The sequence below is a fragment of the Symphodus melops genome, assembly GCF_947650265.1.
Source record: "Symphodus melops genome assembly, chromosome: 6".
Lineage (NCBI taxonomy): Eukaryota > Metazoa > Chordata > Actinopteri > Labriformes > Labridae > Symphodus > Symphodus melops.
In genome coordinates this window covers 17,433,029-17,451,852 of record NC_136696.1, presented here as the reverse complement: position 1 = coordinate 17,451,852, position 18,824 = coordinate 17,433,029, and the positions used below count along the sequence as shown (strand labels likewise).

The window sequence follows — 18,824 nt, the reverse complement described above, 5'->3', positions numbered from 1 at the left end:
TTTGAAGGAACCCTGAAGTTAAATCTGCACTTTTTATCTCCCTTTCTTTCCTTTTAGATCCACAATTTTGCAGCAGCAGTTTAATCGAGTGGGTAGAGTGGAGCACGGCTCGGTTGCACTTCCAGGTATAATCCGCTCTGGTTCTATTGGAGGCCCCGACACCTTCAATATGGGCACGATGCCCTCTGCACAGCAGCAGATCACCACAGGGCAGATGCACAGAGGACACATGCCCCCACTGGTAGGTGAAAGCTAGCAGACATAGTGTACCAACAACATAGTGTCAGAATGTTGTAATTATAATCGCTTTGAATTAAGCGTGTATCTGTGCAGTTTTAAACACTGCTTTGGGTGGATCAAAGGGGACGAGACCTTGCTTTTATCTGAAATTAAGAATTTTTTTTTACTAGAAAGGAATTTTGAAGTGCATCATTCTTACATTATTTTTAATTAAAAGATCTGAATCATATGAAATGTTGTGAAAATATGAATAAAAAAGTCCCCCACACTCACTCTAAATACCCATCTGTCTCCTGCTGTTCATAGAAATCTGACTGAATGAGTCACCGTATGACAGCCTCTTTAGATACATGTTGAATATTTAGATTGCTTTTTTTTTTTTTTTTTGAGTCGTTTCCAAACTGAGTTTATCGTTGTCAGAGTCACGCCCAGCAGGCCCTCATGGGGACCATCAACAGCAGCATGCAGGCTGTGCAGCAGGCTCAGGCTGACCTGGGACATGTCGATAATCTGCCTCCGTTGGGCCATGACCTGGTATGTCTCCTTTTCAAATCCTCCATAGTTCTTACAAGTATTCGAGGACACATGGCAAACATTGCTGAATGCATTCCTTTTCCACATCTTACATCAGTTACAGCAACTGCTGAAGTTTGTCTTTTGTGCTCTGCGTTCTGTCCAGCATGTATCTCAGATATAATTAAGATGTAAGATGTGACTGTAAATACTGAGGCTTTTTTTTTTCCAGAGCTGTAGGTGTTGTTCAGGCCGAGTCCTTTAATCCTGCATGTTTATAAGAGCTGAAAATAACCCACTGTGATGAAAGCCAATTGCTCTCCTTCTCTTCCCATCACCAAAAGGCATCCAGAGTTTGGGTCCAGAACAAAGTGGATGAATCCAAACATGAAATCCACTCTCAGGTCGATGCCATCACTGCTGGAACGGCATCTGTGGTCAATCTCACTGCAGGTGAGTGCTCAGGGGAAATACAGTACATACACAGCCAAAGGATAAAGCACTTTCATTTTTCATTTTTTTTCCATCACTACAATTCAAGCTTATGAAGTCTAAGCTGAACCAGGCTTAAAAGGAAATTGCAGTGATATTAGAAGATCTTGTTTATCTTTGCCTTATTGCTACCCCGATGTGGGACTGACTAAAATCTTTCCCAACTATTTGTTAAGAATTACTGATAATGGGCTCCTATACATTGTTTTTCTTATTGCAAATACATATTAAAGTTCCAGCCTTTTGTCAGATTTGTAATCTACTATGTTATTCATTAATTTCCAATATGCTCTATATATGAAACTCAAGTTAATGCGTTTATTTCGAGTGTAAAAATGAAGACGCACAGCAGAGCAGAAGCTTGCGATGACAACAATCTCTTCTCTGCAGGGGAGCCCACAGAAACCGATTACACAGCAGTGGGCTGCGCAATCACCACCATCTCCTCCAACCTCACGGAAATGTCCAAGGGTGTCAAGCTCCTTGCAGCACTAATGGACGATGAGGTGGGCAGTGGACACAAGCTCATGGGCGCTGCCAGGATGCTGGCAGGAGCTGTGTCAGATCTGCTCAGATCTGTTGAGCCTGCAGCTGCTGAGGTGAGACGCCCACTGATTATTTTTTCTGGCTTTGATTCCATCCTCCCTCGTGGAACTCTGAAGCCACAAAAGCCACATTCGGCATCGAACCTCCTGCCTCCGGTTTTTGTCCACTTCACAGTGAAGACAATTGATCCATAAGTCTCTTTTTAGATCATTCATGGAGTCTGTGTGTGTTCTGTGTGAGAGAACAGGCCTGCGTAATGATTCTGATGATGTCATTCTTGTACAGCCCAGACAGACTGTGCTGACTGCGGCAGGAAGCATCGGACAGGCCAGCGGGGACCTGCTCCGTCACATGGGGGAGGGCGAGACCGACGAGAAGTTCCAGGTTGGACGCCACCCACTCACTGTTTCTATGACACTGCTGGCCAAACAGGAAGACACACACAGACTCTCAGGCCTTCAAAAAATGTCAATACATGCTGAAATAATCATCTCTGGCTCTAATATTAGACCGTTACTTAATGTGTATCATATAACAAAGTGTGAGAAGGAGAGCTTTTGCAGAAAATTAGAAAACTCTGTTTGTCTTTTCTACCACATGAATCTATATACATATTATATTCTATATACATATACAACTGATAAAGCTCCTTAGATTCCTTATCACTCTCTGTCTCTTGCTTAAATCACTGTTATTGTCACACTGATCTTGTTCCTTGTGCATTTTATGTGCCTCGCATCTCATACTTCATCAGCTGAACAAATGGAGCTGCAAACATTTACTCTCATGCTCCCTTCAGTCACATGTGCGCAGCTGTGCGCCGTTTCAGTGAAGGACATTGATTAATATGTTGCAGGACACGCTGATGAATCTTGCCAAAGCAGTGGCCAATGCAGCTGCTATGTTGGTCCTGAAGGCCAAGAACGTGGCCCAGGTGGCCGAGGACACCGTGCTGCAGAACCGGGTGATCGCAGCTGCCACTCAGTGTGCCCTGTCCACCTCACAGCTGGTGGCATGCACCAAGGTACTGATCTCAAACTTGCTCACTGCACTAACCGAGTTGGTAAAGGACATACCAGCAGGCCGGAAATCATCCAGACAAAAGTGATGGCCCCGGATAATTTAGTTTTATTTGAGCTCATAAATGGAAATGTGCTATATTTAAATATTTTCTTTAACTTAGAACGAGGTCTTTGCATCATATTTTACACATAATAGAGGAATTGTCTAGCTAAAATGAATCAATGAAAGTTGCATGTTTTACTTGAAGGTCTGTATTCTTGTACTTTCTATGGAACAAGCCCCACTATATATGTTGTCCGCCTGGTGGCTTTATGCTCTTGTAATCCGTCTGACTTCCAGCCAATGGTTTTGTGTAACGCAGGTGGTGAGCCCGACCATCAGCTCCCCAGTGTGCCAGGAGCAGCTTGTCGAGGCTGGGAAGCTGGTGGACCGCTCTGTTGAAACCTGTGTTAAGGCTTGCCGTTCGGCCAGTGACGACGGCGAGCTGCTGAAACAAGTAGGGGCGGCAGCTGGTGTGGTGAGCCAAGCCCTCAGCGACCTGCTGCAGCATGTCCGCCACTACGCCAGCTGCGGCGAGCCCATCGGACGGTACGACCAGGCCACAGACACCATCATGAATGTGACGGAAAACATTTTCACCTCCATGGGGGATGCCGGTGAGTACAGAAGGAATGCAAGTGAACGTGTTCGACTCCTCTTTGGTTTCTTCCAAATCCCTTACTCCAGTGAAGCAAAAGAGTAAAAGAATCAGGAGATCTTTAATGAATACCTGCTTTGACTTGACATATTTTGAGAGCACAAAAGGGCCTTAAGATATTTTTGTCTGTGTTTAGTGATCTAAAAAATCTTTTGAGACTTTTTCAAAGTTCATTCTGTTTGTTATGGTTTAAGACATGAGGCTGAAGAATTTCCAAACCCAGCCAATCCTCAAGGGGTTGTAGGAAACATGTCATCCAAAACCACTACAGAGCTCTGAATCTGGTCTCAATCAGCATCAGGGAGGCTTTGAAACTTGAACGGAAACACATGACCTTGGAGGGGTAAACTTTTTACCTTCCATGAATTAGCCAGACAGAAAAAAGAAAAAAAAACAACAAAGTAGCGATACCTCAGCCTTCAGAGCTCCTTCTACAGAAAGCGTATTGGTTGGTTCCCATGGCCATTGGATGTAGGTTGTAAAGCACCTGGCTGTATTGTCTCACACAGTCTTCTCTGGGTGAGCTATTTCAAGCTGCAGGTGGGTGTTTGGGAAACACAGCTTTTTATAGCAGGTGTGTGGGGAGATGTTGCATATATTTTAAAGACTTTTATTTGTGTAAGAGAGGGTGACTCACAGGAAACCTTCAGCTATGAAAGTCAGGGGGTGAAAGCGATGATGAGATTCTGCAGGACAAGGACAATACAGATATTTCCATGCTACGTGATACTGAGAGAATTTTAAGGACTTCTTTATATTAATACTTGATGCAGAGGATTTTCCCTCAACTAGTTATTGTAGCTTTATTTTGTAGGCATTCAAATCACAATTTCAGCACAAAAAATACGTTTCCGATGAATATTGAACCTTCTGTTAAGACTAAGCTACAAAGAAGTGTTTTATTTCTGAATGGACACCTATTTTGGTTTTGAAGTATACATGTACATTTATCTTTCAAAGATTGTCTCATTTTTTAAGACTTGTGTATGTAATTATGGATCTTTGAAAACATCTTCCTTTCATGTACTTAAAGAGCGTCTGTTTTGGTGAACAGGTGAGATGGTGCGTCAGGCCAGAGTGTTAGCTCAGGCCACCTCTGACTTGGTCAATGCCATGAGATCTGATGCAGAGGCAGAAGTGGATGTCGACAACTCCAAGAAACTTCTGGCTGCCGCCAAACTCCTGGCTGACGCCACGGCTCGGATGGTGGAGGCTGCGAAGGTGAGAGTGTAACAATGTAATGCAACAATTTGACAACAATTCTTAAAAGTATTGTTGTTTAATTGTAAAAACTATGAAATGAATTACTAATATTACTAATTGGTTCTATTTGATTTTGACTTTTTTATGTCTCTATTGCTGCTACAACACCCAAATTTCCTCCTTGGGGATCAATGAAGTAATATCTTATCTTAAATTGCATTTCTTTCTGCTAGTATTATATTACTTGTTCTTTAATTGCGCCTTTATTTTTTAATTAGTTAAACCACATTACAAACCATCAGTTTGATCCAGCACTGTTGATAGATTTCTCTCTATCAGCGCTGCCATGATGTTCTTGTGCCATGTTGAAAGATTAACTGAACTGTGTCGCTCTCATTTGATAGTATACACATTTTGGCATTACTGCACGCGCACGCAACCCCGCATGATTTCACATCCGAAATGAAAGGGTGCAGCGTCAGTGGCTCTTAATAAGCCCCTGGCACTGTCGAGCAGGATATTATCAGTGTGAAATACTCACACTATACTGAAAAGTGAAATGTTGCTCATGGCACGTTAGATGCTTTTTTGATCAGAGATGCATTAATCACCACACCGCTGCCATTGTCAGAGAGGAAGTGGGAATCTCGCACTGATGGTTTCCCTGGAAACCGTCAGAAAGCAGACAAAGCTAAATATATATTTGCATCTATTGTACTGTACGTATATTCACAGTTGCTCGTCTTTCATTGCTGTTGTCTGATCGCTTTTGTTAAATTCTGTCTGTGTGTGTCATGGTCATATTGCCTGTGTGTTGATGTGTTTATGCATGACTCTTTTTGTGCATTCAGGGGGCGGCTGCCTACCCAGAGAATGAGGACCAACAGCAGAGGCTCAGAGAGGCGGCAGAGGGCCTACGTGTAGCCACGAATGCTGCGGCTCAGAATGCAATAAAGAAAAAACTGGTGAACAGGCTGGAGGTCAGTCATTGGAGCCGACATGTTCTCATCTCTGTGTTTTTTTTTTTACTTTGAGACAAACACAGTGTTCCTTCTTGTTTCTCTTTACCGGCAAAGAGGGCACATAAATATTCCTTTTCCACATCTTTCTTTCTGTAGTCTAAATATTTTAGACAATAGGTAGAAATAAATGGACAGTTTAGAAATAAGCCTGCCAGATAGCTTCTAATGGAATGCTTTTACATCCATTTGTTCAAATACAGCCCATTTAGTATAGAGTTATTTCTCTTTTCCTGTAGGAGTGCGCCTTAAATCCCATCAGCACTGTGAGTGAACTATCAAAGTGTAAAGATCTGTGTTTAGCCTTTGGTATCAGTATACCCCTAATGACTGGCCCCCCTCTCTCCTCCACAGCTCTAAATGTTCAATTTTTTAAGCCCATAAACTATGCACTGCCTAGGACTGGTATCAGCCTGATATCAAACGTACATTTCAGCCTGCTTTCTTGGTTCAGATGGTCACAGTAAGGGTGCTAGTGGTTGCTTTCTGTGATAGAAATGTGTGAGGCAATGGAAGACCAAAGATCTGCTAGTGTGCATGTTAAAATGATCACATTTAGGCCCATTGTCAGCTGTTCTCTCCTACCGCACTGCTATTTAGCTGCTGTATAAATCATGTTGTTTTGAAAGTTAATGGAGTATTCCGTATCTGAGCGTTGCACTGCATTAGTTAGAAAATGTTATTTCAACATTTCATGTCAACTCTACTTTGCAGTTCAGCCTTGTTTTCCTGTCAGTACACTGTTATCATGTTTCCTGACTTTCTTGTCTCATCCTCCCCTCCTCATCCACTCAACAAGGAATGTCTCCTCTCTTCCACTGCTTTCAATCCTGTCATGACTTCAAAGTTAGCCTTGTGTCTGTGAATTAATGTGAGCTGAGTGGTATATATTTAGTCATGTCTTTTTGGAAACATAGCAAAGAGAAAGTAATGTTGCTGCTCTCTTAGTATGAAGATTGAACAATGAGTAGATAGATAGATAACTGTATTAATCACTGGGGGGAACTTTTGAGTTTTATAGCAACAATAACTAGAAATGTCATTAATGAGGAAGAGTTGCTTCTTAGATCGTCCAGTGTTCTGTGGAGAGGAAGTGAGACGTTGCTCATAATTAATTGATGTTAGATATGCTGTATATGATATTGATATAGAGCAGTGTTTCTCAACTGGTGGGTTGGGACCAGAAGTGGGTCATGGAGCTGTTCTCAGCGGGTCGTTAATGTGTGCCTGGAAAAAAAAATATTGTGCCAAAAAGACTACAAAGTGCTTTTTAAACATGTTTGGTTCATTTCTCCTTCTCCGTCTGACGGTCTGAACTGTCATCAAACCAATCTGATTGGTTAAAAAAAATTCTGAAATCCGGGTGTTAGACAAGTTAAGAACCACTCATGTAGGGTACTGAACAACACAACATAATACTGCACAGAACAACACTAAATGTACTCAAAGCCAGGGGGGTGCTTTCTCTTTTTTCTCTCTTTTTTATTATTTTTTTTATTTTACCAAAATGTTTCCCATTTGTGTCTCCTGCACAGATAGCTGCTAAACAGGCGGCAGCGGCTGCTACACAAACCATCGCAGCTGCCCAGAATGCTGCTGCCTCGAACAAAAATACTGTCTCACACCAACAACTCGTGCATAGTTGCAAGGTACAGTCATCTACTCTCTCTCCTGTACACATTTTTAATTTAAGTTGACGTCAACACACGAAGGCTTAGTTGTTTTTGGAATCACATTTTCTCTTTAGTGCTTTTTTTTTAATGCTGAAGTGGATAGAAAGCATGACGGATATGTTTGTTTCAATGCAGGCTGTAGCAGATAGCATTCCCCAGTTGGTGCAGGGAATGAGGAGCAGCCAGGCCCAACCCGAGGAGCTTGGTGCCCAGCTTGCCCTCATCATGGCCAGCCAGAGCTTCTTACAGGTGACAACTTTCAGCACCACACAGATAACTACTATGACATCTTTAGCGAAGCACCCAGAAAATGAATTTTGTTTTGTTTTTGTTTGCTTCTCTGCCATAATTGTTCCAGCCTGGAAGTAAGATGGTGACTTCAGCAAAGTCAGCAGTCCCAACAGTGGCTGACCAGGCTGCTGCTATGCAACTGGGCCAGTGTGCTAAGAATTTGGCTACCTGCCTGGCAGAGCTCAGGACTGCAACCCAGAAGGTATCTATACAAAAAAAAAGTATCGGATATAGCAAGATTAATCCAATGAATGAAGGAGATTCATTCCCTTCTCTTGTTAAATGTAGATAAGCCCAGCGCTTTGATCCCCTTCAGAGATATCAAGCGCAGCATATACAGCAGGCTGCTCCTGTGGTGTAACAGGTGTATATGATTATTTGTGTGTGTGATTTGAAGGCTCATGATGCCTGTGGTCCTCTGGAGATCGACTCAGCCCTCAAAACTGTTCAGACTCTCAAGAGTGAGCTTCAGGATGCCAAGATGTCTGTCATCGACAGCCAGCTCAAACCTCTTCCTGGGGAAACAGTCAGTGCACTGCAAATGTTACTGTTGAAACATATTACTGCACCCATGAGGATTTTTATTTTTTTTTTAATTATAAATGTAATCTGTAATTTGTTTGTCTGGTTTTGAAAAAGCTGGAGAAGTGTGCTCAAGATTTAGGAAGCACATCTAAGGCTGTGGGCTCCTCCATGGCCCAGCTGCTCACGTGTGCTGCGCAGGGCAATGAACATTATACAGGTAAGCCAAATGTATTCGAGTTAGAAGTTCTAACTGAATAAATACATGTGTATAGATATATATAGGTAATATTGTCTTATTTAAAATGGAAAAAATGAAAAGGTTGCAGACTGTAATTTCATTAAAAAAGTAATTGCCAAGCCAGAATGTGAGGAAAAAGCAGGCAGAGGATGTGATGAACATCATATTTGTGCTGTCATTTTTTCCTTAAACTAAACACCCTTGAATCCTGCATGGCTTAACTGTTTTGGCACAAACTTTGGCTCAGGTTGTGATGTCAGGTGAGGAGAGACGAAGACAGATAAGGGAAGGTATTTCTTACAATGAATGCTTTCAAACAGTTCTTTGTGCCGTGGCTCACTGTGCTGTTCACTACTCATTAATCTTATTTTCACTGGATTTAAAATTCCATCAGCGAATGGCTCCACTTGACTGCTTAATGCAATTTGAAGCAATTTGCCCCTTTTTCTCGTCAGCTCCATGTACAAATTATGTTCAGAGCACCTCCAATGAGGAGCAATGTATTTTTTATATTAACTCATCTCTTTAAACAATGAGGGCATCTAACGATTACAGTTTGTTCTCTGTGTGGAACAGTGAGCTTCTTCCAGCTCATTTAAACAATACTATCATAACTATATCAGCAGCTTGAATTACACATACCTGTGTGAGAGTGTGTCAGTTCAGATTTGAACAAAAACATTATTTACTTTAAATACACTCCAGTGTCATCACATCAGGACGCAGGATATTTTTGAATGTGTACAGTAACAGGGCCGGACTGATAGCAGATTTTTGGGCATGGTACCAGTATTTTAAAATCTGTTCGAATACATCGGCTGTTATCTTTTTCTTAGATCTATGTTTGATCTGTAGAGATAGAAATACACATTGCATTAATGCTTAAAATACACATGTCATGGACTTATGGAAAATATGCAGTAAAAGGAAGACAAGATGGTCCCTCAACTGGAAAGTAACTGGGAATGTTTGTACATCACCAATGAAACTCAAAGGATATGATATTCAACTGAATATATCTAATAACGTTGGTGCGTATCTGCGATGAAATTAGCCGATACCAATAGCAACTAAATATGCTAATGTGGGTCGATTTTATTGGCTGCTTTGTGTAATACTCCATATTTATGCAGCTGGTGTTTTCAGGTATGAAAATCAGTTACTTTATCTATACTTAGTTCTATTCTGTTTGCAGGTGTGGCTGCCAGAGAAACAGCGCAGGCTTTACGGACGTTGGCTCAAGCAGCCAGAGGAGTTGCAGCCAGCACCAGGGAGCCTCAGGCTGCAGCTGCGATGCTGGACTCAGCTCAGTACGTCATGGAGGGCTCAGCTATGCTAATCCATGAAGCCCATCAGGCCCTGGTTCATCCAGGGGATGCTGAGAGTCAGCAGAGACTGGCACAGGTAACTTAACCGCACGTGTACCCCCAAGGCAGTCACATTGTTCCTCTGAGCCCCACCCTCCATCTCTCTCCTCTACGTCTTTGTAAAAACATCATCTCCTCTAAGTGTTGCTATTTGGTATTTGTTCTCTCTCTCTCTCTCTCTCTCTCTCTCTCTCTCTCTCTCTCTCTCTCTCTCTCTCTCTCAGGGGAGCAGGAGTAAAACTGCTCATTGTCCTGCAGCCCTTCAGGGGAAAATACATTGTTTGACATATATCTGTGACAGCAGCATAAATTAGTGAATGTGCACTGAAGTGAGCCCAATTTGCATCTGCGATATTTTGCCCATTATAGCTTTGCTCTGGGATTGTATATTATATTGGACATTGTTGGAATGACTAATGGTTGTCCATTGACAGAGTGTTGTGTTGTGTTTCAGGTGGCCAAAGCAGTGTCACACTCCCTGAATAATTGTGTGAATTGCCTGCCAGGCCAAAAGGATGTTGACATGGCCCTCAGGAGCATCGGAGAGGCCAGTAAAAAGCTGCTGGTGGACATTGTGAGTCCTGATCGGGCTTTTCTTGAGTATTTGTTGTTGTGCATATGTAATTAGAATTAAACACAAATGAACAGGATCATATTTGATGTGCACTACAGTCTGGCCTACATGATGTGTATCTTGCCTTTGAAGCTCCCTCCCAGCAGTAAGACATTCCAGGAGGCCCAGACCGGTCTGAACCACACCGCAGCTGAACTCAACCACTCTGCAGGCGAGGTCGTCCACTCCTCTCGCGGTACGAGCAGCCAGCTGGCTGCGGCCTCAGGGAAGTTCAGCCAAGACTTTGATGAGTTCCTGGATGCTGGCATTGAAATGGCAGGACACACCCAAGTAGGTTTGACGATCATACAAACCCCTCCATAGTCCATTGAATCCGATCAGTGGTGGACAACTGTGATCGTTGATTTACATCATAAAGAGGGACATACACACCATGTATGGACAAACATATGTCTTTAATGCTGATTGGACAAGCTCTTATTTTTGTTGATTTATTTGCTAATGCCATTTAAGTCATCTGTTAATTTGACTTTTTCATCAAATTCACTTACGTAAATGATTGTCCCCAATGAGCACCAACACAGTCAGATGTAATGAGATGGTGTGACGTTCTTGTTCTGGTTATTTTGCTCATTAATTTGGAAAGATCATCTGGGATTGGATTTGATGTAGCGTGACACCTGAGCTTTAATCAGAATCAAAGAGGCCTGCAGAGAGAGGAACGAAATGTAGCTGGCAGGGACACATGAAATACCGCCTGTAGAATCCTTTATTCATCTAAAGCTGTTGCTAATATTTACACTGGATATGTATTTGAATGCATTCCCCCCCCCCCCCCCCTTTTTTTTTTCTTTCTTGCCTTTGTAGAGTAAGGACGACCAGATCCAAGTGATTGGTAATCTGAAAAACATCTCCATGGCATCCAGTAAGTTGCTTCTGGCTGCCAAGTCTCTGTCTGTGGATCCAGGAGCAGCCAACGCTAAGAATCTTCTAGCTGTGGCAGCAAGGTGCGATAAGATGCATAGCACCTGATTTATATCTGACACGCTCCTCACTCGTTTTTTGATACAAAATACGTCTGGCAGTGACCTGTTGGTTACCTGAACCATTCTGACAAAAATATGCCTCTACAAAGTTATAAAACATCAAACTCAAACTTCTACATGCCTTTCCTAAGCTGTGACTGTGAGGCATTGCTAGAGGGAGTATGAAACCTCCTCCTAGTGAGAAGCCAAGCAGCTGGTCCCGCAGGGCTTTGGGCCTGACTGACTTCTCTCTGTCTAATTAGGAAGATGGAAGCCTTGGCTTGAGCCTGTCTGTGCTCAGCAAGGCTGAACATAAACTCGAGACAATCTCAGCTCTCCTGTGTGCGTGTGTGAGCCCACCGCAGTGAGAGGCCAGCAGTGCCATGCTTGAATAGTGGAGCTGAAAGCATGTGAGAGTCGATGTGAGCGAGCCCAGCGTGTGTGTGTGTGTGTGTGTGTGTGTGTGTGTGTGTGTGTGTGTGTGTGTGTGTGTGTGTGTGTGTGTGTGTGTGTGTGTGTGTGTGTGTGTGTGTGCTTGCAAGAGGACACATGTGAGAGCTAAAGAGCCTGTGTGGCTTTCTGTGTGTTTCAGGGCGGTGACAGAGAGTATTAACCAGCTGATCACGATCTGTTCGCAGCAAGCAGCAGGACAGAAAGAGTGTGACAACGCCTTGAGGGAGTTGGAGGTAGCCGTTCTCAGATACACTGAACAACACATAGATTTCCACAGAGCCTTCATTGTGGATGCACATTAAATTTAGAGCAAACAAGAGTTACAACTTGAGGGACCCTCGTTGAGCATGTAGGCATTTGCATACTGGAGCCGACGTTCAAGAAAAAAATGACAAAAAATAAATATATCAATGAACATTAAAGGCTTTCCTCTCGTGCTTTACGTTTACATAGGGTAGTGTTTCCGTATTTTAAAATCTAAAGTCGCTGTTCAAGTTGTAAACAAATGAAAGGCTCAGTAAATAATTATTTCTGTCTATGTTCAGGCTGTCAGAGGACTCTTAGATAATCCAAATGAGCCTGTCAACGAACTCTCCTACTTTGACTGCATCGAGAGCGTCATGGAGAATTCAAAGGTACAGACTTTCAAACAATATTTGCTTGAACGTTTTTCACCAGTAGGCAACTGAAGAACTAATTTATACAAAATGTTTCCCCTTTTTTTTTTTTTTGGTAGGTCCTGGGAGAGTCTATGGCGGGCATTTCTCAACACTGTAAGACAGGAGCTGTGTTAGCCTTCGGGGAGAGTGTGGGTGTAGCATCCAAAGCTCTGTGTGGACTGACAGAGGCTGCAGGACAGGTGAGAACACAGCATGGTACTAAATCATTCTGAGACAGCATGTGCCTGCTCTCACATTAGCCATAGGGTCTTCTGCACTCAATTTTCTCTATTTTCTGTTTGTTTTGATATGAAACAGCTCATCATTACAGAGAAAAAAACTGAAGGATACTAAAAGCCTCTGAACATGAATTCAAATACATTTATGTCATGGGTTGCATAGAAATGTAACACTGAGGACTTAAAAGGACCTTTGACAGTGATGCAAGATAAGTCAGGTGTCATTGTAGGTTTTAAAGACTTGTATCCTAAAGCTGAAAAAATAACATCCACACCTCCATGAAACATTTAGTGTCTTTGTCTGTGAAAGGGCACAACCTGACAGATCCATGGTTCCCTCAAAAAAATATCCCTGCTGTGTACGGTCTATAAAATATTTATTTTTCGTTGGTTTCTTATCATGCTGATGTGTGTTTGTGTCAGACAGGGGGATGCGAGCTTGTCTGTAGACCAAATCATCTTGAATAAAAGACAAACCAGTCCAATGGCTAAATAATACCTTAATATTCCAATGTTTTTCTTTCCCGTCCTTGTAGGCTTCTTATCTTGTAGGTGTCTCTGATCCTAATAGTCAGTCGGGCCATGAGGGGCTGGTGGATCCAATCCAGTTTGCAAGGGCTCATCAGGCCATACAGATGGCCTGTCAGAACCTGGTGGACCCAGCCAGTAGTCCCTCACAGGTAAGAAAGTCCACGCATGGCTTGATCATTCCCTGCCATATGGGGATTGTGCCATTAGCTGGCTCATTAGCTTTGAAAACGTTCATTTGACCAGAGTGTAGTAAATATTTTACTCTAAACACCTACCCAGAATGCTTCACTTTATAAAGCTCTGTCTCTGTTTTTTTTTTTTTTTTTTTTTTTGTGTCCTCTTGTCAGGTCTTGTCAGCAGCAACAATAGTAGCCAAGCACACCTCCGCTCTCTGTAACGCTTGCCGCCTGGCCTCCTCTAAAACCTCCAACCCCGTGGCAAGGAGACAATTTGTCCAGTCAGCCAAAGAGGTGGCCAACACCACAGCCAACCTTGTCAAAACCATCAAGGTCAACTCCCCAACTGATCAAAACGTTGAGTGTAAATTTGTTATAGCACTTTTTATTTTTTTTCCATCTTGTGAGAAGCTGAGTATATCTTTTATGATTCATTCCCTCACAGCTATATAGCAGAAAGGGATTATTATTAACATGGTGTTGTTATGTATCAGGCTTTAGATGGGGATTTTTCAGAAGAGAACAGAAACAGGTGCCGTGTTGCTACGACACCTCTCCTTGAGGCTGTAGAAAACCTGTCAACCTTTGCCAACAACCCTGAGTTTGCCAGCATCCCAGCTCAGATCAGCAACGAGGTATGCATCTTTTCTCCGGTTCCTTTCAATGCTCTGTTTAGGTCCCCCCCCCCCCAGAGATTCTGATCTTGAAGCTTCTCAGCAGACGGACTTAATGAATATGTTTGTGACATCTGCACTCAATTTCAGTTTTTAAACGAGGCGACACAAAAAGGTTTGTACGGCGAACATTGTGGGAATAGGATTTAGGTCCAATTTATGTTTTTCTTCTAATGTCATGAAAAGAATTGAGGGGAAAGATGGATTTTTATTTTCAATCTGAGCGGAACAGTTCTCACACAGTCCTCTAAAAGCTTTATGGCTGTAATCTTTCAGGGGGCAGTGTTTAACTGCACTCTCTCAGCACAGCTGCTCTAATCTCCGGCTTGTTAATCTAATTGTCGAGGGAGGCTTTGGCTTGGATCATAAAGACTGAAGGTGTTTCTTCCTGCATGTGTGTAAAGCTGCCTTTCTAATCTCATCCCCTTCTTTGATGGCACCTTTGATCTCTCCAAGGTAGTCAAGTAATATTAACAACTCTGTCATACCCATTTGGCTCCCTTTGCCTCTGTTACCTGGGCTGTTGTTTTACCTGGGTTCACTTTTTTGTCATTTCTACAGGGCTCAGCATCGCAGGAGCCTATTGTGCGTTCAGCCCGCTCCATGCTCGACAGCTCCACTTACCTTTTAGAAACGGCCCGGTCGCTGGTCCTCAACCCCAAAGATCCTCCCACATGGTCCATACTAGCTGGTCACTCCAGAACTGTGTCTGACTCCATCAAGAGCCTCATCACCTCCATCAGGTCGGTATCATTTCCACCTGTGCCACATCGTCTGCTCCTGTAGGATTATCCTGAATCAAAGTCTCTAATAGTTTGCTCACAACTGGGGAGGGAGGAGGAATTGTTTCTGAAACCAGAGGGCTTATTCTGCGATATCGGTTCAGCTGAGCAATAAATTGCTGCATTAGTTTATATCTGCCGAGATTCCCGCTGCCTTGTAATAGATTAGTGACCATTATAGAGCAGAGATGAGATGATAAGCCACGGTGAATCTGAAACACATTTCATCAGAGGCAGGGGCCCCACCCTCTTCTCTCTTCGTCTTCATCATCGTCCTCCAATCACACGTAATACTCTACTCCCCAAGCAGCTAAAGCAGCCCGGAATAGACATCATGCATTAGATTATAACTTGGCTCGCAGTAAACTTTAAAAGGAACAAAGATTAATTGCAGCCCTCATGGCTGGATCAGGGGCCAATTTCTCAAGCTTAGCAAAACATCTTGTATGAATCCAAAAGTTTTTCATTCTTTATTCGGCGTTTTAAACAGAACAATAAGAATTTGTAAAATATTTATCAGCGAGCTTTTTGAGTTACTTGTAGGTGGACAGCTGACCTTTAGATAGAGTGAGGCTATCTGTTACTTCCCTTGCTTTCCTCCTTTATGCGTACCTAATAAGACTGGCTCTCGCTGCGGAGTGCAGATAGAAATATTGTGTCCGATTTCTCCTCTTACTCTTGCCAGGAAACTGGAAAATCATCTCAAAATGTGGTACTTCAGCTTTTATTTTTAATTGCATTATTGATCGTTATAAACATACCAATAATGTAGAGAGGCATGTATGTGTTTATCTTTTTGATGATAGGGACAAGGCGCCAGGACAGAGGGAGTGCGATTACTCCATTGATAACATCAATAAGTGCATCCGGGACATTGAGCAAGCATCCCTCGCTGCAGTGGGACAGACCTTGCCCTGCAGAGATGATATCTCCATGGAAGTGAGTTCATGTAACCCATCAGGTCTACCTTGTCTGAGAGAAAGAACTAAAAAAAAAAAAAAGAAAGAAAGGATCTGTTGGCCCTCTGTTGAGACTTCTAGTATAATTTCCTGCTGCTGTAACTCACCAGGCGCTCCAGGATCAGCTCACATCCTCTGTACAGGAGATTGGGCATCTGATCGATCCTGTCTCCACAACGGCCCGAGGTGAAGCTGCCCAACTGGGACACAAGGTGACCATATATCCCTCTATACCCGTCTGGATTAAGAAAGAAAAAAAAATATCTATCTGGTAGCTCAATCCATCCTCAGATAACTCTCTATAACTCCTTCTCCCAGGTGACACAGCTCGCCAGTTACTTCGACCCACTCGTTGTTGCATCAGTGGGCCTGGCCTCTAAGCTGCATGACCACCAGCAGCAGATGACCATCCTGGATCAGACCAAGACCCTGTCTGAGTCTGCCCTACAGATGCTCTATGCTGCTAAGGAGGGTGGAGGAAACCCAAAGGTACTAATGGCCTTTATTTCAAGATGCTGGCATGTTAAATAAATGCATCTATTTTTTAAGAGTTCCTGTCTTACCCCTTCTTCTATATCCATCTGGTCTCTTTTGAAAGTTATTTAACATTTTTTTAGATTTTTGTAGTCCTTTTCTTGGTGTTAAATTTATTTGAAAAAAAAGCATCCCTTGATAGGGATTGGGTACTTACAAGCAGTAGGGACCCTCTAGAGATGGTGTCAAGCTGATTAATTGACCTCTGGCAGAAAGTGTCACAGAGGTGTTAATCAGCTGACTGTGTCCCCAGGCGTCCCACACCCACGATGCCATCTCTGAGGCAGCCCAGCTGATGAAGGAGGCCGTGGACGACATCATGGTGACTTTGAACGAGGCTGCCAGTGAAGTGGGTATGGTCGGGGGAATGGTGGAGTCCATCGCTGAGGCCATGGGCAGGGTGAGTACGGAGAACACATGTTTGTGTGATACCATCTCATGAGATGTCTGCTCAGGTGTTTTTAATGGGTTTTAGGCTGACACTTATTCCCTGTATTATTTGTCTTAAGGCAAAATGAGCTTTTCCTCCTCAGACTAATTCCTCAGTGGGTGTGCACAGAGTGTGTCCTTGTCAGTGACTCTCATTAGAAACGTTTTAAATCACAGCTCACTGAGGATGTAAGCTGTCACTCATTCTGCCCTGGGACATGTCACCGTGCTGACAGCGCGGTTAATAATTGCTGATGATCTGTATACTCTCAATCTCAGCCCTCATGTATTTTTTCCTGCTTGTCCCTTTTACATTTTTTACCCTAAATTTAAACGCATCCTAGTTTCATAGATTAAAACTCCATTAGCCTTTTTTTTTTAAGTGGAGGGCTTTAGAGAAATGCATACATAAACCACGTTTATTATTCTTGTTAATGGTTTTCTAATTGTTATTAAATTATATAGCAATTAACAAATTGTACTATAAAAATACTTTCAGTAACCAAATGATGTGCATCCAATGTTGGGATTCCCTGCAAAGCTCCATTTCTCTTTGCAGGGGTCTGTTAAATTAATCATCCTACAGTTGGGCTTTTTCGATCCAAGGAATAAAGCACCTGCTAAGAAAGGGGACGTGGTATTAGGGCAAGCTTTTTATTGGTCATTTTACACTCTAAGTTGCTGACTCTTTAGTTTATTGTGATGTAAAAATCCACTCCAGCCACTTTATAGTTTTCCTAAACGGACTCAGTGTTGTTTTTATTGTTTGTGGTCTAATGCACTGTGACTGGTTGCAGGACCACTATCTGCATTTGAGAGTTGAAAATGTGATGGAATATATCGAAGCTGAAGTTCTATAATGGAGATGCTTTAACAAATCTTGCCTTGGGTATTCCTTTACTACATTTAATTAACACGAATCTGGCTTTAGTGTGGTCTGTGGTTATTTTCTAAATGCTTAAATAGACTATTAGAAGAGTACATAATGAAGCCTTGCATGAAGAATACATTTGCTTTTACTTACGTTTTACTTTTCGATCTCTAGCTAGTTCCTTCTTCTGAGGTCAAGTTGATGTCACAACCTACGATCAACAAAAAGTTCCTTTTTCTTTGTAAATAAAAGCAGGGTTGTATACAAACAGGAAGTGAAGTACCCATTTCTTGAAACAATGCTAAATAAAAGCACAACAAATTCAGATTTGAATGCAAACTATTGAATTTTTAAACGTGCAATTTAAAAATCAATGAATTGTGTTTAGCTATTGAAATTCAGAAGTTAATCTTGATTTAAAATGTATTGTTAACAGCTTTAAAAAGCAAACATTGTATGGCTATGTTATCCCTATGATTTATCAGATCTATAACTGATCTTTACAGGTGGATGAAGGAACACCTCCTGAACCTGAGGGCTCCTTTGTGGACTACCAGACCACCATGGTCAAATTCTCCAAGGCCATCGCCATCACTGCACAGGAGATGGTGGGTGCACTAACGCGCTGGAGTCTGTGCCTTACCATTTGTGCTTTCCATTACTTTTCCAATCTCCATTGACAATATTTGTCAGTGGGGCTCGACAAACATTAATGTGCCTCAGCACATGATGTGTGTTCTCTCTGCCACCAGATGACTAAATCTGTAACCTGCCCTGAAGAGCTCGGTGGCCTTGCCTCTCAGGTGACGGTGGACTATGGACAGCTTGCACATCAAGGACGTCTTGCTGCAGCAACTGCAGAGCCAGAGGAGGTGAGAAGCTTTGCTCTCTGTCCTATGGAGTATGTTGGGGGGGGGGATCGAATACTCTTAGAATAGATTGAAACAAATTGGGATTTATATCTCTTTGCAGATTTGCCCCTGAAATGTCAGAGTGAAATGTAAGCTTTTGGTCTCTGATTACCAAAGTCACTTTCTGCTGTATTCACTCGCACACAGATCAGAGCAGATGTTTGCTGTTTTTTGATATGA

The 18,824-nt window shown here is 42.6% G+C and overlaps 1 protein-coding gene across 2 annotated transcripts in view; it reads left to right on the top strand.

The window, feature by feature from the left end:
- Window positions 1–18,824, top strand: part of tln2b (talin 2b) — a 73,815-nt gene that overhangs the window by 41,164 nt on the left and 13,827 nt on the right. The window contains exons 13-43 of one of the 2 annotated variants that reach the window (XM_079346148.1): window positions 58–241; window positions 661–774; window positions 1,098–1,206; window positions 1,636–1,844; window positions 2,077–2,175; window positions 2,648–2,815; window positions 3,176–3,470; window positions 4,566–4,732; window positions 5,566–5,694; window positions 7,269–7,382; window positions 7,542–7,655; window positions 7,765–7,899; window positions 8,095–8,223; window positions 8,337–8,439; window positions 9,656–9,864; window positions 10,282–10,401; window positions 10,534–10,731; window positions 11,269–11,408; window positions 12,019–12,112; window positions 12,425–12,514; window positions 12,616–12,738; window positions 13,314–13,457; window positions 13,656–13,817; window positions 13,979–14,119; window positions 14,720–14,901; window positions 15,747–15,879; window positions 16,010–16,111; window positions 16,218–16,388; window positions 16,687–16,833; window positions 18,240–18,341; window positions 18,486–18,605. In XM_079346148.1, coding sequence (XP_079202274.1) covers window positions 58–241; window positions 661–774; window positions 1,098–1,206; window positions 1,636–1,844; window positions 2,077–2,175; window positions 2,648–2,815; window positions 3,176–3,470; window positions 4,566–4,732; window positions 5,566–5,694; window positions 7,269–7,382; window positions 7,542–7,655; window positions 7,765–7,899; window positions 8,095–8,223; window positions 8,337–8,439; window positions 9,656–9,864; window positions 10,282–10,401; window positions 10,534–10,731; window positions 11,269–11,408; window positions 12,019–12,112; window positions 12,425–12,514; window positions 12,616–12,738; window positions 13,314–13,457; window positions 13,656–13,817; window positions 13,979–14,119; window positions 14,720–14,901; window positions 15,747–15,879; window positions 16,010–16,111; window positions 16,218–16,388; window positions 16,687–16,833; window positions 18,240–18,341; window positions 18,486–18,605 — 4,447 coding nt within the window. Of the gene's footprint in view, window positions 1–57; window positions 242–660; window positions 775–1,097; window positions 1,207–1,635; window positions 1,845–2,076; window positions 2,176–2,647; window positions 2,816–3,175; window positions 3,471–4,565; window positions 4,733–5,565; window positions 5,695–7,268; window positions 7,383–7,541; window positions 7,656–7,764; window positions 7,900–8,094; window positions 8,224–8,336; window positions 8,440–9,655; window positions 9,865–10,281; window positions 10,402–10,533; window positions 10,732–11,268; window positions 11,409–12,018; window positions 12,113–12,424; window positions 12,515–12,615; window positions 12,739–13,313; window positions 13,458–13,655; window positions 13,842–13,978; window positions 14,120–14,719; window positions 14,902–15,746; window positions 15,880–16,009; window positions 16,112–16,217; window positions 16,389–16,686; window positions 16,834–18,239; window positions 18,342–18,485; window positions 18,606–18,824 lie in introns of both variants that reach the window. The other variant, XM_079346147.1, reaches the window with a different exon arrangement.